General features: G+C 50.7%; 7 protein-coding genes across 7 annotated transcripts, besides 1 other annotated feature; 2 read left to right on the forward strand and 5 right to left on the reverse strand.

Annotated features, from left to right (window-relative positions):
- Positions 1–529: 529 nt before the first annotated feature.
- Positions 530–1,321, reverse strand: NFIA_021770 (putative C2H2 transcription factor; the record flags this gene model as incomplete). The annotated part of the gene is made up of 1 exon (XM_001265364.1): positions 530–1,321. The coding sequence occupies one exon, from the start codon at positions 1,319–1,321 to the stop codon at positions 530–532; it is 792 nt and encodes a 263-aa protein (XP_001265365.1).
- Positions 825–942: a microsatellite.
- A 1,920-nt stretch (positions 1,322–3,241) lies between the features above and the next one.
- NFIA_021780 (putative L-cystine transporter) lies at positions 3,242–4,095 on the reverse strand (the record flags this gene model as incomplete). The annotated part of the gene is made up of 2 exons (XM_001265365.1): positions 3,242–3,592; positions 3,658–4,095. 2 exons carry the CDS (start codon positions 4,093–4,095, stop codon positions 3,242–3,244), a joined length of 789 nt encoding a protein of 262 aa, XP_001265366.1.
- Positions 4,096–5,041: 946 nt separating this feature from the next.
- Positions 5,042–7,385, forward strand: NFIA_021790 (uncharacterized protein; the record flags this gene model as incomplete). Its single annotated transcript, XM_001265366.1, has 3 exons — positions 5,042–5,192; positions 5,250–5,617; positions 5,685–7,385. The coding sequence occupies 3 exons, from the start codon at positions 5,042–5,044 to the stop codon at positions 7,383–7,385; spliced, it is 2,220 nt and encodes a 739-aa protein (XP_001265367.1).
- Positions 7,386–8,383: 998 nt separating this feature from the next.
- Positions 8,384–10,552, reverse strand: npl4 (nuclear protein localization protein 4; the record flags this gene model as incomplete). The annotated part of the gene is made up of 4 exons (XM_001265367.1): positions 8,384–8,650; positions 8,738–10,196; positions 10,251–10,381; positions 10,451–10,552. The coding sequence occupies 4 exons, from the start codon at positions 10,550–10,552 to the stop codon at positions 8,384–8,386; spliced, it is 1,959 nt and encodes a 652-aa protein (XP_001265368.1).
- An 883-nt stretch (positions 10,553–11,435) lies between these two features.
- On the reverse strand, positions 11,436–12,233 carry pst2 (putative NADH-quinone oxidoreductase Pst2; the record flags this gene model as incomplete). The annotated part of the gene is made up of 4 exons (XM_001265368.1): positions 11,436–11,537; positions 11,603–11,999; positions 12,063–12,148; positions 12,207–12,233. The coding sequence occupies 4 exons, from the start codon at positions 12,231–12,233 to the stop codon at positions 11,436–11,438; spliced, it is 612 nt and encodes a 203-aa protein (XP_001265369.1).
- Positions 12,234–13,128: 895 nt separating this feature from the next.
- yth1 (cleavage polyadenylation factor RNA-binding subunit YTH1) lies at positions 13,129–13,893 on the reverse strand (the record flags this gene model as incomplete). The annotated part of the gene is made up of 1 exon (XM_001265369.1): positions 13,129–13,893. One exon carries the CDS (start codon positions 13,891–13,893, stop codon positions 13,129–13,131), a length of 765 nt encoding a protein of 254 aa, XP_001265370.1.
- A 2,790-nt stretch (positions 13,894–16,683) lies between these two features.
- NFIA_021830 (glycoside hydrolase family 18 protein) lies at positions 16,684–17,608 on the forward strand (the record flags this gene model as incomplete). The annotated part of the gene is made up of 2 exons (XM_001265370.1): positions 16,684–16,891; positions 16,944–17,608. The coding sequence occupies 2 exons, from the start codon at positions 16,684–16,686 to the stop codon at positions 17,606–17,608; spliced, it is 873 nt and encodes a 290-aa protein (XP_001265371.1).
- Between the last annotated feature and the right edge of the window lie 577 nt (positions 17,609–18,185).

The raw sequence follows: 18,185 nt of genomic DNA on the forward strand, positions 1-18,185 counted from the left end.
TCGACCGCCCATTCGTGTAACCTGCATATGCATTGACGAATTCCCTTCCCGAGTTCCTGTTTGTCGTACCTTACATGATACCATATTCTTAGAATTACGTTCGCGTTCGTTGTATGCTGCCATTCGTTTTGTATTAGCATATATCCTTCCATCGCTATAGGGTACAGCGTGGTGTCCGAAATGGGGACTTGCCTTGTGATTGCGATAGCCGGCGTTGAGTGTTTCTTTTTTCTATTGTCTGAGCTGCACATTAGCCTATACATACATCGTTCTTTGGAAGCTTTGGCGTCTTGATCTTGGCCTGAAATCGAATGGAATCGAGCTGTTCATCTTCATGTATTTGCAAAGATATGATATAGCCAATACGACTTGAATCAATTTTAGCAAATCAAAATACGCAGCTCGTCTATCGAATACAACATCCGCAACAGCAACGATTGTCGAGACTCCCACACAATGACATCCGCCGCTAATACCAACCCAAACCCGCCATAAATGCATACATACATTCCCTAAGAATCAGTCAAAGTCAAGAGTCAACCTCCCCCCTCTTATGAATCCGCCGCACATGGTCCTTCATGTTGTCTACCCGGCTAAACACCCTCCCGCAGTCCGGCCACTCACACACAACCCCGGGGTTATGCTTCGCCTCGTGCCGGGCGCGGTCCTTCTTGCTCGAGAACCCGCCCGCAACAGCCTGCGGACAGCCCTCGTGCCGACAGAACAGGTGCTTCCGGTGCCGATTGAAGTGTTTCCGGAGGTCGCAGCCGCGGTGGAACGTCGCGGCCGAGGTACAGCCTGGATAGGCGCATCGCCAGGAGCCATCGGGGTTGGGGATGCCGTAGTTGGTTAGGTCTTTGGTGTCGAGGTCGAGGTTGGGGTTTGTTGAAGGGTCCGGGTAGAGGTAGGTTTGCGGGTTGGGGTTGAGGGTAGTGGGGGTTGTTCTTTGCGCGGTGTATGTCATTGTTGAGGATGGGTAGATGTCGGTGGGGTGGTAGGTTGTTGTAGGTGCTGCTGCTGTTGGGGGGACTTGGGAGGTCCATTGCTCGCCGTAGGGGAGGTAGGATCCGCTCATGGGTGCGAGCATGGTGGTGTTGTAGGCTTGGCTTGTTGGCATGGCTGGTATGGTCGGCTCGAAGTCGAGGCGTGTGTATGAGGACGCTGGGGGACTGGCCAGGTAGAAGCTGTCCATGTCTTCCTCGCTATCTGCTTGGCCCATGTGGTATGGGTAGGTCTCGGGGACATCATGCATGCCTGGGAAGGTATACTGGTGCGAAGACATGGCGAAGACGGTTTGGTGGTACGTGTTGAATAAAGTCATATTGTCACGGGCCACAGTATGAAATTCTGTAGTTGATCCTTGTTCTGTTCAAGGAAACCACAGGATCAAGCGATGTCAGTGATATTCTTGTCTTCCAAGCAAAGGTTGATCATGAGATCTTGCAGTTAAATAGTTCCTGGCGATGCGATCCATCATTGTTGAAGCGGAATGTTTCCGTGCTAGATGAGTCGAGTTAGTATGAGGCCTAATTTCTTTTCTTTTTTCCCTTGACTAATGATATACCCAGAAATGCTTCTTCATTAGAGCCGAATGGTATTGCTCAACGTCAGACGTGGCTATGTTATGCTTCGGCACGCTGACAGAGTTGACTGAATTAGCAGCTGTCGACTCTTCACAATGTCCATGTACTACTCTTAAACCTGCATAGAGCCGGTTGATGTCATGGAAGTCGATACCATTGGTTGTCGACGTGCGATTATGCCTATTTCTGGGTTCTTCATGTTGTATTTCTTCCATTCACACAGCACGTTGAAACTACGTGAGAAGGCCAGGTAGGCTCAAACTCCAGATAGCGTCGGGGTTGACGCTCGGAGATCGTCATAATGAACCAGTGACCGTGAGGAAAATCTGTTGGTATGATGCTGTGCTGAGACACATATTTTCATACCGGTTGTTCGCTGCTTGGTACCTGTGGCTTCCAAACCTTCTTGTGGGCTTGGACTTGGCTGCATATAGTTAGATGTATACGAGGCTTGGCGCAAGAGCCAATAACAGCAGGATCAGGTTGCGAACACTGGGGTTACTCTTAGCGCTGATTAGTCGTTTAGACTATTTGCACCGGCGGCCGCACCAAAGGCACCACAGCTCGAGAGAGATCTGTGGTTGACAACACGGACTCCCGGTATCGAGTATGGAGGGGTCAGATGTGGTCCTGGCAATCAGGGGTCATCATTGGATGTCCGGTAGGGCTGAGGTGCGGGGACGCTGTGCAATCAGCAAGTGGCATGGCACTTGTCTTAGCTGTCGGGAAAGGCTTTATCTGGTTCAGATATTGGGAGTTATAATTAGTCACAGGCGATCTACCAAACAAACGACCCTTTTCGCTGACAGAGGATATCGGCTTCCACAAAGGGGAAGACGTCCTTTGCCTGGTCGACCCAGTCCGATCGGCCAGAGCCCAGAGGCTTAGAGCCTCTTAAGATTTCTGTTTGGGCCAACACCTGGAGCCACGTGACTTGGGTCTCACCTTCGGCCCTTTCCCTAGGTATGCATGGTTCCGTGCGGTGTGGACAATGAACATAACTGCAGCACAATTAGGAGAAGATGAAGAGAATATGCTTTTCTCACTAGTGCATAAGCCAAAACATGCAGAGCATTGCGCCTTGATAAGGGCCCCCACACCTTGGTGACTGGACTGGATACGCTTACCTGGCCTTGCATCCTCTCGGTTCCTGTCTTACCTCCAGATAGCGGTCATATTCACTGCGACAGTCCCATCAAGCGAACGCTGATCCCAATGCAACCCCATTGTGTTATTTTCAGTGCTTATCCTCCTGAGAAAATGTTGTGCAAAGAATGGATAAAAATGGAAACACGAGACGGCCCCAGAAAAGCCCGCCGGGTGGCTGTAAAAAGAGCGGTGTCAGCAGAACAAGGTTCATGATGTATCAACAAGCCTTCAAGATCTTGCTTATCTTTTGTCATGCGAGACTGTTCACTGTTGTTTTGCCCTCCCTGAGACAGCTGACTCTTTCCCTCCTGCCCCGCTGAAGTTGGGTTTGGCAGCTCGGAGGCCTTACCAGATTTTTTTCCCCGTAGAATTCTATTGATTACGCTGACCAGAAGGAAACTACATATGCTTGTGGTGCAGACGGGTCCAAGCAGGTTCAAAGGGAGCAAGTACGGTTGAGCTATTGTCTAAAGGAGCACAAATGTAGGTATATATCAAGTAGCAAATGGTCAAGCGCTAGGGTCCGACAATAGGGGAGTGACGAGGTCCGGATGGCGATTGATCTTGCCTTCCGTGGAGACTCTGTAAAGGATATAGTGCTGCACAATAAAGACCAAATCAAACAGAATGGTCACGTTTGACAATAAGAACTTCACAGGGTTTCCGGTAATACCACTCCAGTCGCTCTGAAATGAAGAATCCAAAACTAGTTGCAAAAGGGAAAGGACCCCACCAGTCAAGTCGAAAAGTATCTGGGAGATACTCCACCCCTCTGTGGACTTTCTTTTATAATTGACCCATGCTTGAGGGACATATTTCACAATGGTGATGATCAACTTCACGTAGGAGAGAGCGTAAATCTAGAATGCGGAGTCAGAATCGACAAAAATCTCCTATATGTCTTTTCAATCCCCAAACCACTTACCACGTCGATCCATGCCCAGGTGGATGGGTCATATCCTCCGTCAGGGCTCTTAACCAAAACAATGCAAACTACTATACCTATCGCTGCAATGGAGCCCCAGAAGAGGCCAAGAACCGGTTTACTAACGGTCTGGAAGCGGGAGACTTTGAAACCCCAAATCTTAGGCCAAAATTGAGTGTAAACCAACGTGCTGAGGATGACAGCATGCAAGGCAAAGGCAAAGTCGTTGAAGCGCACTGTCGACTCCTCATCCGAAGGGTGACGGGCAGCGTATTGCCGCCGAATCACAGGAGAGTAAAGGAAGGCAGATGTATATGCTGTGTAGCAGACGAAGCCCAGGACGTTAATGGTGGGAAAGTCAATGGCCAACCCGACTGTTGAACGTCGTCGAAAGTTACTGATCGGCTGGGGATAAAAGGATGCCGACCAGCAGAACATACTTGGTCATTAGGTCAGCAACCGGCAGTATTGGGGGATAGAAGCCTCTCAGGAGATATGCCTGCCCCAGATTGACTTGGAAGCGCGCAGTCACATACTATATCCATCCTAACAGGCTATAAACGGCTTATCAGTACATGTTGGTAGTATCAATGATAATCGATACTCACCGTGAGAGAGCCCTCACGAAGATCTCGAGCTGAGAAGACATATCTCTACAGTTCGTCTTGCGTTGAAAAGAATCATAGAAAGGAGGTAATAGAATGACGTTGAGATGCGAAAAAGACTAAAGGACAATGAGGATTAAGGGACTGAGGACCAGCGCCAACCTATGGCACTGGTCCAGCTGATAAGAATCATCAGTTAACCTAGGCACACGACAAATCCATAAATAGCAGGCGGTGTAGATAACATTGACTGAGTCAGCGGTTGGTTGCTCGGGATATGAGTTGGCACACTAAACCCGAATCGGCAAACAGTTGTTACGCTGATCGGACGCTTACTCCCCCAGCGTCCAGCCATCTGCTCCCTTCCAGAGGCTGATTATTATTATTGTCAGTATTGCTTCATTGACGCTGATTCTGGTAAGACCATTTATCTTGCATGTTTTCCCTTTTGATGTTTTGTCTGACACCATATTTGGTATTCCTTCCAGCCTTTTCACTCTATCGTCTTGTCCCCGCTTCGATCCTCCTCACCGCCAGCCTCACGAGTATACAGAAGTAAATATTCCGTCCATAACATTTCAGAAGCTTAAACGTCTTCCATTTTTGGGTCTGGTGAGCTAATTGACAGGCACAGCCGACCGTCCATCACGCTTCTATTGTCTTTCCTTTAAGCGCATGGTGCATTCTTCGGAGTGGGGGATCTAGATAGATCTCCTTGGTGGTTCCGGCATTCCCTTGTCTCGCAGGTCGCTGTCGCGAGGAGGGTGCGTACGGAAATCATGTCGTCCAATTCGGACCTCACGCCTCCGGGGAGCAGCACGTATGCCTCCAATACATTGCATGTCGGAGATGGAACATGGGACTCGGGTCGCGATACGTTTCTTCTGCCCAACTTGATGGGCGTGAACTTTGAGACTATGCGATACAACGGTGAGTGGAGTCGCATACTTTGTGTGAACGGCAAGCTTTTTCTGACATACATTCCAGGCATGGGGAACCGGTTCCGAGATATGCCCCAATACCGCACGTTGATAATCGCTCATGGTGTCATTGCAACAATTGTGTTCCTCGGTTTGGTGCCCATATCCGTCCTGATCATACGATACTATTCGCGATGGAGCCCTTTCTGGGCTTTTAAACTTCATGTCTGGTTCCAGGTTCTGACACTCTTACTGAGCACTGTGGTCTTTGTGCTCGGATGGTTTGCAGTCGGGCCTGAGAGAAGTCTCACGAACCCTCATCATGGCATAGGGCTAGCCATCTACGTCATGGTTATTTTCCAGGTATTATGGGGGTATCTCGTGCACAAGATTGAGAGTAAGCGGAAAAGATACCATGTTCCGTTGAAGCTAGTTGTGAGTTGCGGCGAACAAAGCCATTGTCTTTTTATACCTCGGCACCATTCAGCTAATTCGCCCATAGATCCATCGGTGGATTGGTCGTGCTCTTGCGATCTTAGGTCTAGTGCAGATTCCCCTGGGACTCACCCTTTACGGCTCCCCAAAATCCTTGTTCATCCTATACTCAATAGCTGCTTTCGCACTTCTGGCAACATTCTTCGTTCTCTCGTACCTGTACGATTCTGAGGGATATCCCACAGGAAGTGAATATGACGCTCGGCACAGCTACGTTTCAGGCCCTTCAGGCGTGGAAGATCGACGTCATAGCAGCTTTGGCCGCATGGCCGCGGCAGGAGCGGCAGGAGCGGGTCTGGCTGAGCTTTTCCGACGCCGTTCACGTCCGAAAGAACGTCACGAAGACTCCCAGATGTCTTATTCGGAAGACAAGTACTCCGATGAGGAGTCACGCCGTGGTGGCTGGGGGAGCAAGCTTCTCAAACTAGGAGCTATCGGTGGTGGTGCGCTTCTCGTTAAACGATTATTCGACAGAAGGCGCGATCGAGATAGTGATACGGAATCCGGTCGCTATAGTCGCGCGCATACACGAACTGACAGTATGACGGAAGCCACAATGAGTGGGTTGGAGGACGGACGACGGCCAGAACCAAGCTATCAGACTCCTCTCAATCGGCCACCAAGCAGACCGCCAAGCAGACCCCCCAGTAGACCACAAAGTCCGGGATCGTCTTATTATTACAATACAACATATCTGACTGAGCCAGAGCCACAGCCGTCTCATGGAGTTCGTAACGCCTTGTTCGGTGCTGGAGCTTTCGCGGCTCTCCGGGGTCTCTTTAAGCGTCGGAATAGAGATGACGAGCAACGACGCGTGGAGGAGATGCGCCGTCATGATATAGAAGAGGAGAGAATCGCTCGAGCAAACAGTAAGCGGCGATATACAGGAGACGGCTTCTACCCACGAAAGCACAGAAGGGCCGATTCCTACACCGCTACCGATCTCTCATCGACTGACATGACCCGCCCACCACGTGGGCCTCTGCACGGCGAATCCGCTATATCTGCCGGCCCCGCGACACCTGGACCTATGGACGTGCCACATTCCGGTGCCCCTCCTGCCCCGCCAATTCACCAAGAGCCAATCTCAGAGATGCCAACTCCTGTCCAGTCTCGACATGAGCTGCCGGAGGTGGCCACTGGTCTGGCAGCCGGAGCGGCGGCCATGGATGCCTCGTCCAGCCATCGCCGTCAGCGCAGTACAAGTAGACAGCGGGACGACCACGTGGAATCTCCACCTGTCTCAGTCAAAGTGAAGATGCACAATGACGGCCGGCACGTCACTCTGAGGAGACTGACCGAGGAAGAAGCCGCCGCCAGTCGTGAAGCACGACGAAGGGAGAGGAGAAACTCACGTCGTCGCGCCGGAAGCGCGAGTTCTTTATCGGGAAACGAAGGTGGCTACGATCGATGGCGCCGGGTGGAGGAACTCGAGCGTCAGCAGCAGGAACAAATCCAACGTGAACAGCAGGCGGCCGCGGCTGCAGCCGGTTCTGCTGCTCCTCCGCCATCATTTGTCCCGCCCTCGAGTCACTTTTCTCCCCCACCTCCCCCTGTACCCTCCAGCTTGCCCTACGGCAGCATCGGGTCTCCGGGCACATTTACCGGCACCGATGCCAGTGGCGACTATGCAAACAATCGCCGGCGAAGACGAGCGGAAAGAGCTCGAGCTCGGCAAGAAAGACAACAAAGTGTTGATTTCACATGATTGAACAAACCTGGACGGAGTGGCTGGAGTGCTTACCGGCCTCGTTATCATTGTACAGAAAGTGTAGTGCGCTATTGCAGTATGCTAATATCCCGCCTTTACCCCCTTTTTGATGTCACTGTCTCGTCGCCCTTGTTTTCTTCACCCCGAATAATGAAATATCGTCTAGCTCATGCAAGCGTCGGAATTCTTATCCTCTCGACCCCTTGGTTCTATCGACGTCCCTGGTTTCCCTTCCCCCTTTTCATGCACACGAACGACCCTCTTCACCGCGAATGCTTGATGATCACATGAAATTTATGGTTTGGGATGATTATGTATTTGGGAAAAGAATGTGGCGGTTCACCTTTCGATTCACAGTCACAATTGGTTGTTTATATGTTGATATTCCCCTGTCCCATGTATCCCAGAATAGCTTTTAGTTAGACGTCGTCGGCCACATTTTGGCTGCTTATGCTTGGAAAGCGGCTCTCTCATCAAACTTTTCTTTCTGTGTATTATTCGCCATGTAGTAAACGATTCGCAGCTCTAATCCTGTTCTACCTTTACACGAGGGGTAATGGGTTCTCAAATGTGAAGATGCAGTATATTGGTTGCCCTCTATCTAGAACTAAACTCCCGAGAACGAGAAACCATTTTGTCTTCACCAGAGGCTAAAAAACCCAAGCCTTCTTAACCAGCAAGGCCCGAGTGAATGGCGATGATGCACAGGGCTATAGATGTAGATTCGTCTTCACACGCTGAAGGCGCGAGAAATGCTTGGTGGAGTCATATACGCATGAGCTGACAGAGGGTTTGGGACGGAGCGTCGAGAAGGCGGCAATGGTTGAAGGTTGGGTGAACGAGGAAGAGGGCAGTGGCAGGCAAAGGATGTTGTATTGATATCCTCCTCGCCGCTGGACATGAGCCAAAAGGCTGTTCCTAGGGGCGATCATTGGCCAGAAAACAGGGGTTCAGATCCAGGGTGGCGGCGGAGGAATTATCGAGCTATCGAGCGGTCACTCTAGGCTAGCTCCCTTGAACCTCTTAGCAAGCTGTTCACTCTCTGACTTGGGAGATTCAGGTCTTGAGGAAAGATGACGTTTCCCTTGTTGGGACAATGGGCGTGGAGGATCGGCAGGGTTTAGCCAGGGGCGCTTAGGGGGGCGCTCACCACTTTCCTGAAGAACAGTAACCAGGGTCGCCCAGCCGGGGGTGTTTAGCAGCTTCAGCCCCTCTGTGGGATCATGGGTCGTCGCGACGCGGCACAGCAGTGCTTCTTCCTCCTGTGGGTTCATATGTTAGGAAACAGTGACAAAGGCTGGTGAAGCCAGGCTCAAGCTGAATGAGCAATCGGTTACAGCCACACTTACCTTGCTGAACATGGATAGCGAATGCAGGAAGCACAGAAGATGGAAATCTGACACTTCACGAATTGCCTTGTCTGGATCACCGTGGGATACCAGCTTCTTCGCGACATGGCGTAACTCCTGACTCTCGCCGATGACTTCCCGGTTCTCAATGGGAAAAGTGCTCGCTGAAAACATAGGAGACGCCTCGGTAGGGAAACCATGGGTCAGGGTGACTAGTAGGTACTCGACAGGAAAGCTGGGTTTGGCGTTTTGCTGAGCACTCACGCCGTACTCGTTGATCTTCCGGTAGAAGACCTCGGGGATGTACCGCGACTTGTTATCCGTATCGTCGTCTTCCGACTGCACCAGCATGACAGAGGGCTCGGCGGATGGTTCAACAATATCCGCCCTCACCATCTCAACAGCGGAGATAGAGGCCTGATATGAGCTGACAGTGATGGCCCCTTCTTCGTCGCCGCTGAGGACGCACGTCACAAAGTTCGAGCCAAAACGGCCGGTTCGACTCCACTTTGTCGCTTTAGGATGTTTTGCCTGCATCCGAGATGCGAAGGCAATTTCCAGTGACGATAGGTAGTACGAGTCGATGTGTCGCTTGCATACCACCGAACCGTCTCCGCGTCCCGCATCGAGCAGATCCGTGAAGATGACGCCGACTTTCTCTAGTCCACATTGACGAGCTACTTCATCCACCTCCTTCTCATTCGGCCATTCGTGAAGCGTTATCCCGTCTATTTCATCCACCTGTGGTGGTTCATAGATTGCCTGTACCACCGCCTTGATACCCAGAGGTACCTCGGTATATTCTTCGTACGTGCCGTACAGGAAACCCAACCTCTGAGCGCCCGATTTCCGCCAGAAGTCAAGCAGCGAGTTAATCAGGTCGGGCGAAGCAAACTCCACGTGGTCGACCATGCGGAACTCCTGAGGCTGTAGACTAATCGCACTCGGCTGACACTTGGTACAAATCCCTTCAGGCCACGGCGGATGACCAGAGGGACAATCGCGCCGTACTCGGTAGTAAGGCTCATTAAGAGGTGGCATGAAAGAGCTCTTCAGCTCGGCTTTGTTGGTGGTTGCATTGACCTTCCGCATGTATGAGTGAAACGATAGGTGCTTGATCTTCTTCTCCGCGAGGTACTTGGGGTCGTAGGGCTCGAGCGGCATGCAGTAGTCACACATGCCTTTGGGGCCGTGATTACACATCTTCGGATCACGGGGACGATAAATTTTCCCGTCCTTCTTGTCCAGCATATCGTCCAGCGGCGATTGTTGCACAACTTCCCAGGGATTCTTGATCGTCGCCGATGGGGAGGTGGGGGGGTGAAATGTGACAGTCTCGGTTTCTGGCACCGGTGCTCCGTTTAGCCGCCGTGATACATCTGCCGTGACATGCTTGTGGGCCGGAGCAGCCTGCGATGCTTGCTTATCCTGGTAGCCAATGAAGAGCTTGTCCCCGTGCCTTTGAGCCAACAGTCGTCAGCCAAAGCCAAGTACACCACTGCTGAATACTCACTTCAAACCGACCCGCTCAATCGAGACCCCAGCGAGATCCTTCAACTGTCTTTCTTGACCGCCAGTGCCGATGGGTTTGTTGGACAGCACGAGCGAGGAAGGTTCAACATCTTTGGGGAGGTTCTCTAGGATCTGCCAAAGATAGATATAGTCAGCAACTGTGAACTCTATGCTATGCTGGCCACACACGATAAGACATACCTTCTCCTGTAGTAAAGGAAACTGCTCTTGCGGGCTGACACTGAGGCGAAACTGGCCGTTGCGGCTCTCAAATCTGAGGATGATCGGCCGCGCAGCCGCCATGTTTGGAAGAGAAGTCGGTCGGCGTGTTGGGATGGTTGTTGGGAGTAGTGTGATTTCATAAGCTTGTGCCGGGAAGGACTGCGAAGAATCAGGTCGTTGTCGGCTGGTTTTCGCGCAACGGAGACGATTGAGCGAGGCAGGAGGTAGCAAGTAAGTTGTGAGGTGTGAGGTGTGAGAGCTCCAGTGGAGGTGCTTATCCAAAGGCGGGCAAAGGCAGCGGAGGTCTATCGTCATCGCCCGTCACGGTGTTACCAGTATGTTACACTGCAGCCAAACTGCAAGTCAAAATTTGAGGTAATTATGGTATTGAGGTTACATATGCTATCTGGAGGTAGCCACCGTTGCTGATATTCAACGATTACCCTTTCTCCCCTGTTGGTCTTCTTCTTCATCATCTTCTTCCTTTTTCCCTTTTATTCTTCAGGTCTTTGCGGGGAGGTGTGTTGTGGTACTATCTGCAATAACAATTTGATACAAGTAACTTGACAAGCTTCAGACAAGCCTGTCCACTGAACCCTCAAATTCCAATAACAAGATCCCCGAGTCGATCTGCGTGAATTCATTAATGCGTATATATGGATCCATCTTTACCATAACTACATACATACATACATCTATTGCAGATATTGACCTCCCAATCCGATGACGCCATTCGCAACAAAGAAGAACAAGTCAACATGACAAAGAACAAAAGGGTATATATCGAAATTAACTACGAGATAGTGCACTTGGGAAGACCACAAGGTCCCTCCTTGCTCTTCTCTTTCTTCGCCCCTTGTGTGCCTTGTCCATTCCCCTGTCCGCTCGGCGCAGGCTTGGGAGAGGCCTCAGTCTTGGCTTGCTGTGCTGCCGCTGCAGGCTTCACTTCCTCGCCACCATGTAGTCACGCGAAGTTGACCTTGGCGACGGTCTCGTAGAAAGCCTTACCCTGGGCCTCGGCGATCGAGAGCTCCAGCTCAGTAGGCTGGCGGGAGCCGTCGGCACCCTAGATGACAGGAGTCAGTAACAAGCCTCGCTTGATTGAGACGAACTAGGGAAAAGATAGCTTACAGCAAAAGTACCAGCACCCCAAGCGCTACCGCCGTGGATCTCCTCCAGGTTGGCGAGCTGAGGGAAGACGGTCTTGTAGCCGAGAGGGACGTAGATGAAGCCGTGGTGGGCGAGGGTGCTCATGGCGGCAATGGCAGTCGACTCCTGGCCACCACCGAGGGTACCGGTGGAAACGAAGAGACCGGCGTACTTGCCCCAATAGCCGCCAGAGGCCCAGATACCACCGGTCCTGTCCCAGAAGGCCTTCCACTGAGCGGGGAAGTTACCGTAGCGAGTGGGGATACCGAAAAGGATGGCGTCGTAGTCCTTCAGAGTGTCGGCTTCGACGACGGGGTAAGACGACTTGGGAGGAGCGTGCATCTTGGCGAGGACGTCCTCGGAAAGGGTCTCAGCGATCCTAAAAACAAATACTAGTCAATCACTGCACGACTAGAGTATACCCCGAAGATCAAAAACATACTGGAAGATGTCGGCCTGGCCACCAGCCGACTCAATACCCTTCTTCTCGGCTTCGGCCAGCTTCAGGATGTGGCCGTACATGGAGTACTGCGCAGTTGACCGATTAGCGAGCGCTAAGTGTCAAAGTTCAAAGAGGGTCACATACAAAGACGATAGCGACCTTGGGAGCCATTGTGACTGATTGGAAGTGTCCGAAGCGAACAGAATACTATAGTACAGATTTGTAGTAGAGACTTGTCTGTTGAAAAATCACAAGGACCTTTGCAGAGGCTTTATATATATGCGAATGGAGGAAGCTCTCGACTCCTGTAAGGTACCCTCCAGTACTAGTGCCCCTCACTAAGAATTTGGGAGATTCTGGATTATGCCATCCTTCACTGCTGCATCTGTAATCGATTACAGAGTCCCCGTCGTTGAAAAGAAAGGCACGCTGATTCGTCGATTGCACCATTCCAGGACCCATCTCTCATGCTCCGCTGTCAATCAGCAATCCAGTCTTGTCATTCCGGGCCCACCATTTAGTCCAAAAGCCAATCAGAGACCGTCCCTAGACATGGTCCCCCATTAGATGATTCTTACGCATTTCTGACAAAGATTTGCTGCGGGATGAATCCAGAGCAAAACACCTTACAAATGCCCTGATTCTTGGGAATCTTCGAGCAGTGGTCTTCTCGAGCGCATTGCTGAATGATTCCTTGATAAGGCTTTATCAAGAATGCCGATTATGGAGCTGATGATAAGCTGAACGACATGAGAGAACGTTGCAATTAACCATCGTCCAGCTAGTCATGATGTCATACATTAATCTTTTGATCTCCCTTGTCTAACGGTAGTATTTTCCTACGGTTGTGGTGGTTTTAATCTACCACATCAGGGCAGAAGAGGGCACCACAATCCTTCAGAAATTCTACTGCATTGACACCATGAGCACATACGTCATTAACACCTTTTATAACTTCAATTTGGGTATCTTAGCGACCTGTAAAAAGCTTCTAAAGTATGCGAAACCAGCCAACTTCCATAAGAGCCGTAAATAAACTCCCATGCCGGATACAGAGAGCCTGATTCTACCCCCGTCCACGTCCTCGATATCGGCCGCGCATGAAGCCACCTCCACGGCCACGCTCGCTCCTCCACTCTCGTTCCCTTTCCTTCTCTCTCTCCTGCTCCTCTCGGATGAGAGCCCTTTCGCGCTCCAATTCCTCCTCGGTCTTTTCAACTCTCATCATAGGTTTCGGAAGATTCTCCGACCAGTGCGGATGAGCATCGGGGCACGCTTTACCCTCCGGACAGAATCCGGCTAAGTAGTATTTGCAAAGCCGCCGCCGAACATGTCGCTTGGCGCACAAGGGGCCCAGCTCGCAGAAGCCCTGATCGTAGTTCTCGCAGGGCGGCAATCGCGCTTGTTCGCGCACGTGCTGGTATAGACAATCATCGCCGTTGGGACAGTAGCCCGATCGCGAGAAGGACTGGCATTCCGGCATGCGGCGGAGGTTGTATTCATGAAGATATTCGCACTTGAGACCTTTCTTGCAGAGCCCCTTGAGGAAGTGTTTGCAGACTAGGGAGCCATGGGTTGTAGAAGGCGCCAGCCCGGACGCTGTTGTTGTTGACGTTGTTACCCGCGAGGGTGTGGGATGCCGATCAGGGCAGGCTGGTCCTAAGGGGCAATGCCCTTCACTGTAGGCTTTGCAGACGGGTACATCGCTCGCGAGTCCAAAACCGAAGCTTTTGCGGAGGAAGGGAGTGAAGGAGAAGTTGTTGTAGCTCGGATCTCGGGAGCTATCGGTGGATAGAATCCGTGCCGCAGCCGATTTGACGTCTGCTGTCATGGTGGATTATAGCTCGCAAGATATGAATTTCAATGCGTGATCGGCGGGTTTCACCAGGCTCGTTGGCCACGGTATGCGTTCAACAAAATCCTGCTCCTATTATGACTGCCCAGTCTTGATAGTCAACTTGACGTTAAGTCCTGTGGTGGTCGTCAAAATGACCGTACGGAGAAGAGTTGGTAGAATTCAGTAGTTGTAGAAGTGAAATATCTAAGGTCGTCAAAGATAGTCATATCACGGCCAGCTTTAATGCCTGAGGCATTAATACACCAGTACGAATACGGTAGGCGGTGGCAAACAGTATTACTAACATCGGACCAGATTCGGTGCTCCGTAGTTAGTTAGCAATCCGCGATGACATGAGCTGACTGAAACTCAAGTCAAGAATAATAATAGTCTATTCATTTTTGCTATGCTGATGCATCAACAATGTAACACTGTATGGGATAGTCTCGTGGTTTTCGCTGTGAAACAAAGACACCATTGACCTCTACCCCGTTCTGAGGAGTAGGCAGCCAATGGATAACCGATAACCCACATTGTCCCGTGGCAGAAGTCATTATGGGTAGCTAAAAGGCGCAGATATAGGGTACAAGGGGCAGTCATTTACCCAAAGGTCTGTGCTATGTCCAGCCAGAAATACAGTATGGTATCTCGGCCATTGCTACCTTATTCATTGGTTAGTCTCAGGTTAGTCTCAGGAGAAGACAGGAACCTTCTACATCTCAACCTCAGTCGCTTTAGGAGACATGTAGATTCTTTGTGTTTGTTCCGTATCTAGCTCCGATTTCATTCAATCGTCTTGGCTCTTCAATTCACTGTGGAGATGGACAGAAATGTTGTGGTTGATTTCTAAACTCTGGCCCCGTATGAGTATGGTGTCGCCTGGCCGTCTGCTAACAAGCCCAACATAAGTACGAAGTACAACGGAGTGACCCCCACAGAACACTCTGTCAAATTTGCTCCATCACCCTTCTTCCTTGCATGCACCTTGAGAATATCATGCATGGCCTTTCTATCAGTATAAGTTCGGTCGCTGGGCTCCGAGATCTGTTTATATTCAATAACAAGGATGGCTTATGATTGTGCTAATGGTTTGTCAATCGCCTGGGATTCAGATCACTAGTTTGAGGCTTGTATCGTCCCCGAGCAGCCAGAAGGAGCAAAAAGCAAATACGAGGCGGCTTGTGGGAGTCAAGGACAAATGGGAACAAAATTAATATCTTTCACATGGTCTGATTCTCAGTTACTTTTCCCAAAGCCACGAGCTCGAGTACCTCGAAATTAGGCCAAAAGTCAGAGGTGCACCCGAGAGGATATTGAGGACCTACATGAGCATGATGTACAGTCTTCCCTACCAAGCTAAGATTTAACAGTACTGAGAGTGAAATGATCCCCCGGGGTCCAAAAATGAGGCCAGCTGAGTCTCGTGCTCTAGACAATGGATATTGCCACCAGTAGAATATAATAATGCAATACCTGTGGTCAGGTTCTCACCGGGAGAAGCCAAAACGAGTCATCCCAGCTCTACGGAGCTCGATCCAGCAGAAATTGACGAAGCTCAGGATACCCAATGATAAATCCCTCCACTAAGCTTTGATCTCTCAGGGAGCCATTGGACCTGGGTATAAAAAGGCGGGGCTAGACATGATCATCCGGGGCGTTTGGACCCTACTGGACCAGGTCACGATGAGGTTTTCCCTGTTGCCTGAGTATGCTGATTCGATGGATCAACTCAGTATTCTAACCCTTTTCTGCAAGCTCTTGCCGCATTGACGCATGTATTTGAGTCTCCTGTGGAATTAATGTTTGCGACCTAAGGAGATTATATCGGCGAAGTGTGGAGGTGAGGGTCGCTATATTGCCGGCTACCTATACTCCGCAGCATGGAGTCTGTATGTGTTGAGTGTCATGCTTCGCAGTAGCTCTCTGACAGTCAAAGCTCTTTGGATCTAGCCTCGAACATACCAGGACGGATCAAGCAAGCGATTTCGGATGCTTGGGTTTTGACTGCCATGGAGGCGCGCTGGCCATTGGTTGCCTTTTCGGCCGCTGCGTCGAGGGGTTTCTCCGTCCCTGTCGTCCATTAGCACTTTTTGATCAACGTAATTGTGGTAGGAGTAACATGACTCTGATGGAGTTCTGTAACCCCAAAAAAGAAACAGGTCAGACCCAAAAAGGACTTTCCACACGTGACACTGTCAACAGTTTTAGCAGCTGCTTCTTACTTCCTCGGTTGCATATATTCAACCTCACTTCGAATGATTTTCTCTATTCCCGTAAATCCTTTTCAGCCTCTTCGTCGATCTGTGAGAATACCTACAGATCCGGCGGAATCCTGCCGAGCTTCGTCGCATTATGTTCTCCGGATCCATCTTCCCCCACTGGCGTCGTAAGGCGGCACAACGATCCAACAATTTCAGCAGCTCGTATGAAGTCCCCTTCTTCATGAACGCAGCCTACTATGCGAATTGGAGGATCTATCGAAAGCAGCCTCCCTCGTCCTTGAGATTGGGATTCATATCTCATATCTTCTATGCATTTGCTTGGTACTAGTCATACACACAGCCGAAGCGATTAATCGCCTGGTCTAGGTAGATACAAATGTTAACCATTATGTCTTTCTTTCTTTTAGGGTCAAAGAAGACGGCACAGTTTATGTGAATTCCCAAACCCGGACTTGATATTTCTTCTTTTGTCCTTTATTGCTTCTCTCTTCTTTCCATCATTTATTCTTACCCCGCTGACAAGTTGTTTGTGCAGTTGAGCGATGAATGGGCCGACTCTCAGATGCCCGTCGACGGCACCAATGGCTGCCTTCGGGCATTCACACAACTCAAAGCACAATACTCGAAGATGAAGGTCATTCTCTCAGTCGGAGGAGGAGGCAAGGGAAGCGAAAATTTTGCCGCTGTAGCGCGGAATCAAAACCGTCTGGAGACCTTTGTACGGACCGCGAAGGGACTGGTAGATGAGTTCGGACTCGATGGGATTGACAGTATGTAGCACCGTACGTTCGAGCCGTTCAGGATGATGCTGACGACCTGCAGTCGATTGGGAGCACCCTTCAAGCCCCGCCGAGGGTTCAGACTATGTCCGTCTTCTCGCCCGGTTGCGTGAAGTCCTACCCTCACCGCGTTATGTGCTGGCCACTTGCCTTCCAGCTGGTGAATGGGCCCTGCGAAATATAGATCTGTGCAAGGCACAGAACTATGTCGACCTGATCAACATCATGGCGTATGATTTCTCCGGACCGTGGACCAGCGAAACAGGACACCAGTCACAGCTGTATAGCCCATCTCGAGACCCAACGGGGGCCATTTCGTGTCAGTCGGCCATCGCGTACGTAATCGCGCAAGGCGTCAACCCCAAGAAGATTCTACTCGGGATCCCGGCGTATGGTCGCTCTTTCCTAGGCAGTAATCACATCGGTCAGCATTACAGTGGTTGTGGAGGGGAGGATGGTGTCTTCGACTACTGCGACCTACCGCGGCCCGGTGCAAAAGAGTATTACGATGAAAAGTCCGGCGCTGCCTGGTGCGTTGGCGGCGATGGCGGGTTTGTCACATACGACACCCCGGAGACGGTGCAACAGAAGGCCAAATTTGCGACAAAGACGAAACTGGGCGGTCTATTTTATTGGCACATCGGAGGTGATGCAAGAGGACCTCGTAGCCTGATCGAGACAGGGTATAAGACCTTGCATGATATGTGATCTGGGATATCCAACTCAGTCAAAGGCGGTTTGGACGTTTGTTTGTGCAACATCAGCGAGGAATCGAAAAATGGCGGAATGGGAAAACGGGTGGCATCGTCTGTTTTATATTTTCAAGTAGCAAGATTCGAAGTTCATTCCGATGTGAAATTATTAAGTTGATATCCTTTCCTACTTATACGGTCAACAATCCCTGTCAATAGGTGGGCAATTAGCCGATAACAAAAGTAGACGGTCAGACTTCAGCCGTGCGTCGATCGTCCATGCGATTACGCCCCTCCATCTTATTCGTCTCGTCGGAGTCTTATCTTCAGCAGCAGCGGATAGATCTGATTCTGATCCCGATCCTGACCACTAGCGCAGTATGAAGTATCCCAGTACTCCGAAGGTACGACCTATGACCAACAGGGCCCGGGCGGCTGATGTACTCCCTCGAGGTACGGTGCGCACCGTGCAATGAGGATATATGCACAGCTATGGCGTGATGAACTACACCACCTCTAATATATTTGAGAAACACTCATTCCAAGGCTGATTGGACGTCACCTTTTGTCAATAACTGGGGTAACTGACGTGA

This window comes from Aspergillus fischeri, genomic scaffold, assembly GCF_000149645.3.
Source record: "Aspergillus fischeri NRRL 181 1099437636249 genomic scaffold, whole genome shotgun sequence".
NCBI lineage: Eukaryota > Fungi > Ascomycota > Eurotiomycetes > Eurotiales > Aspergillaceae > Aspergillus > Aspergillus fischeri.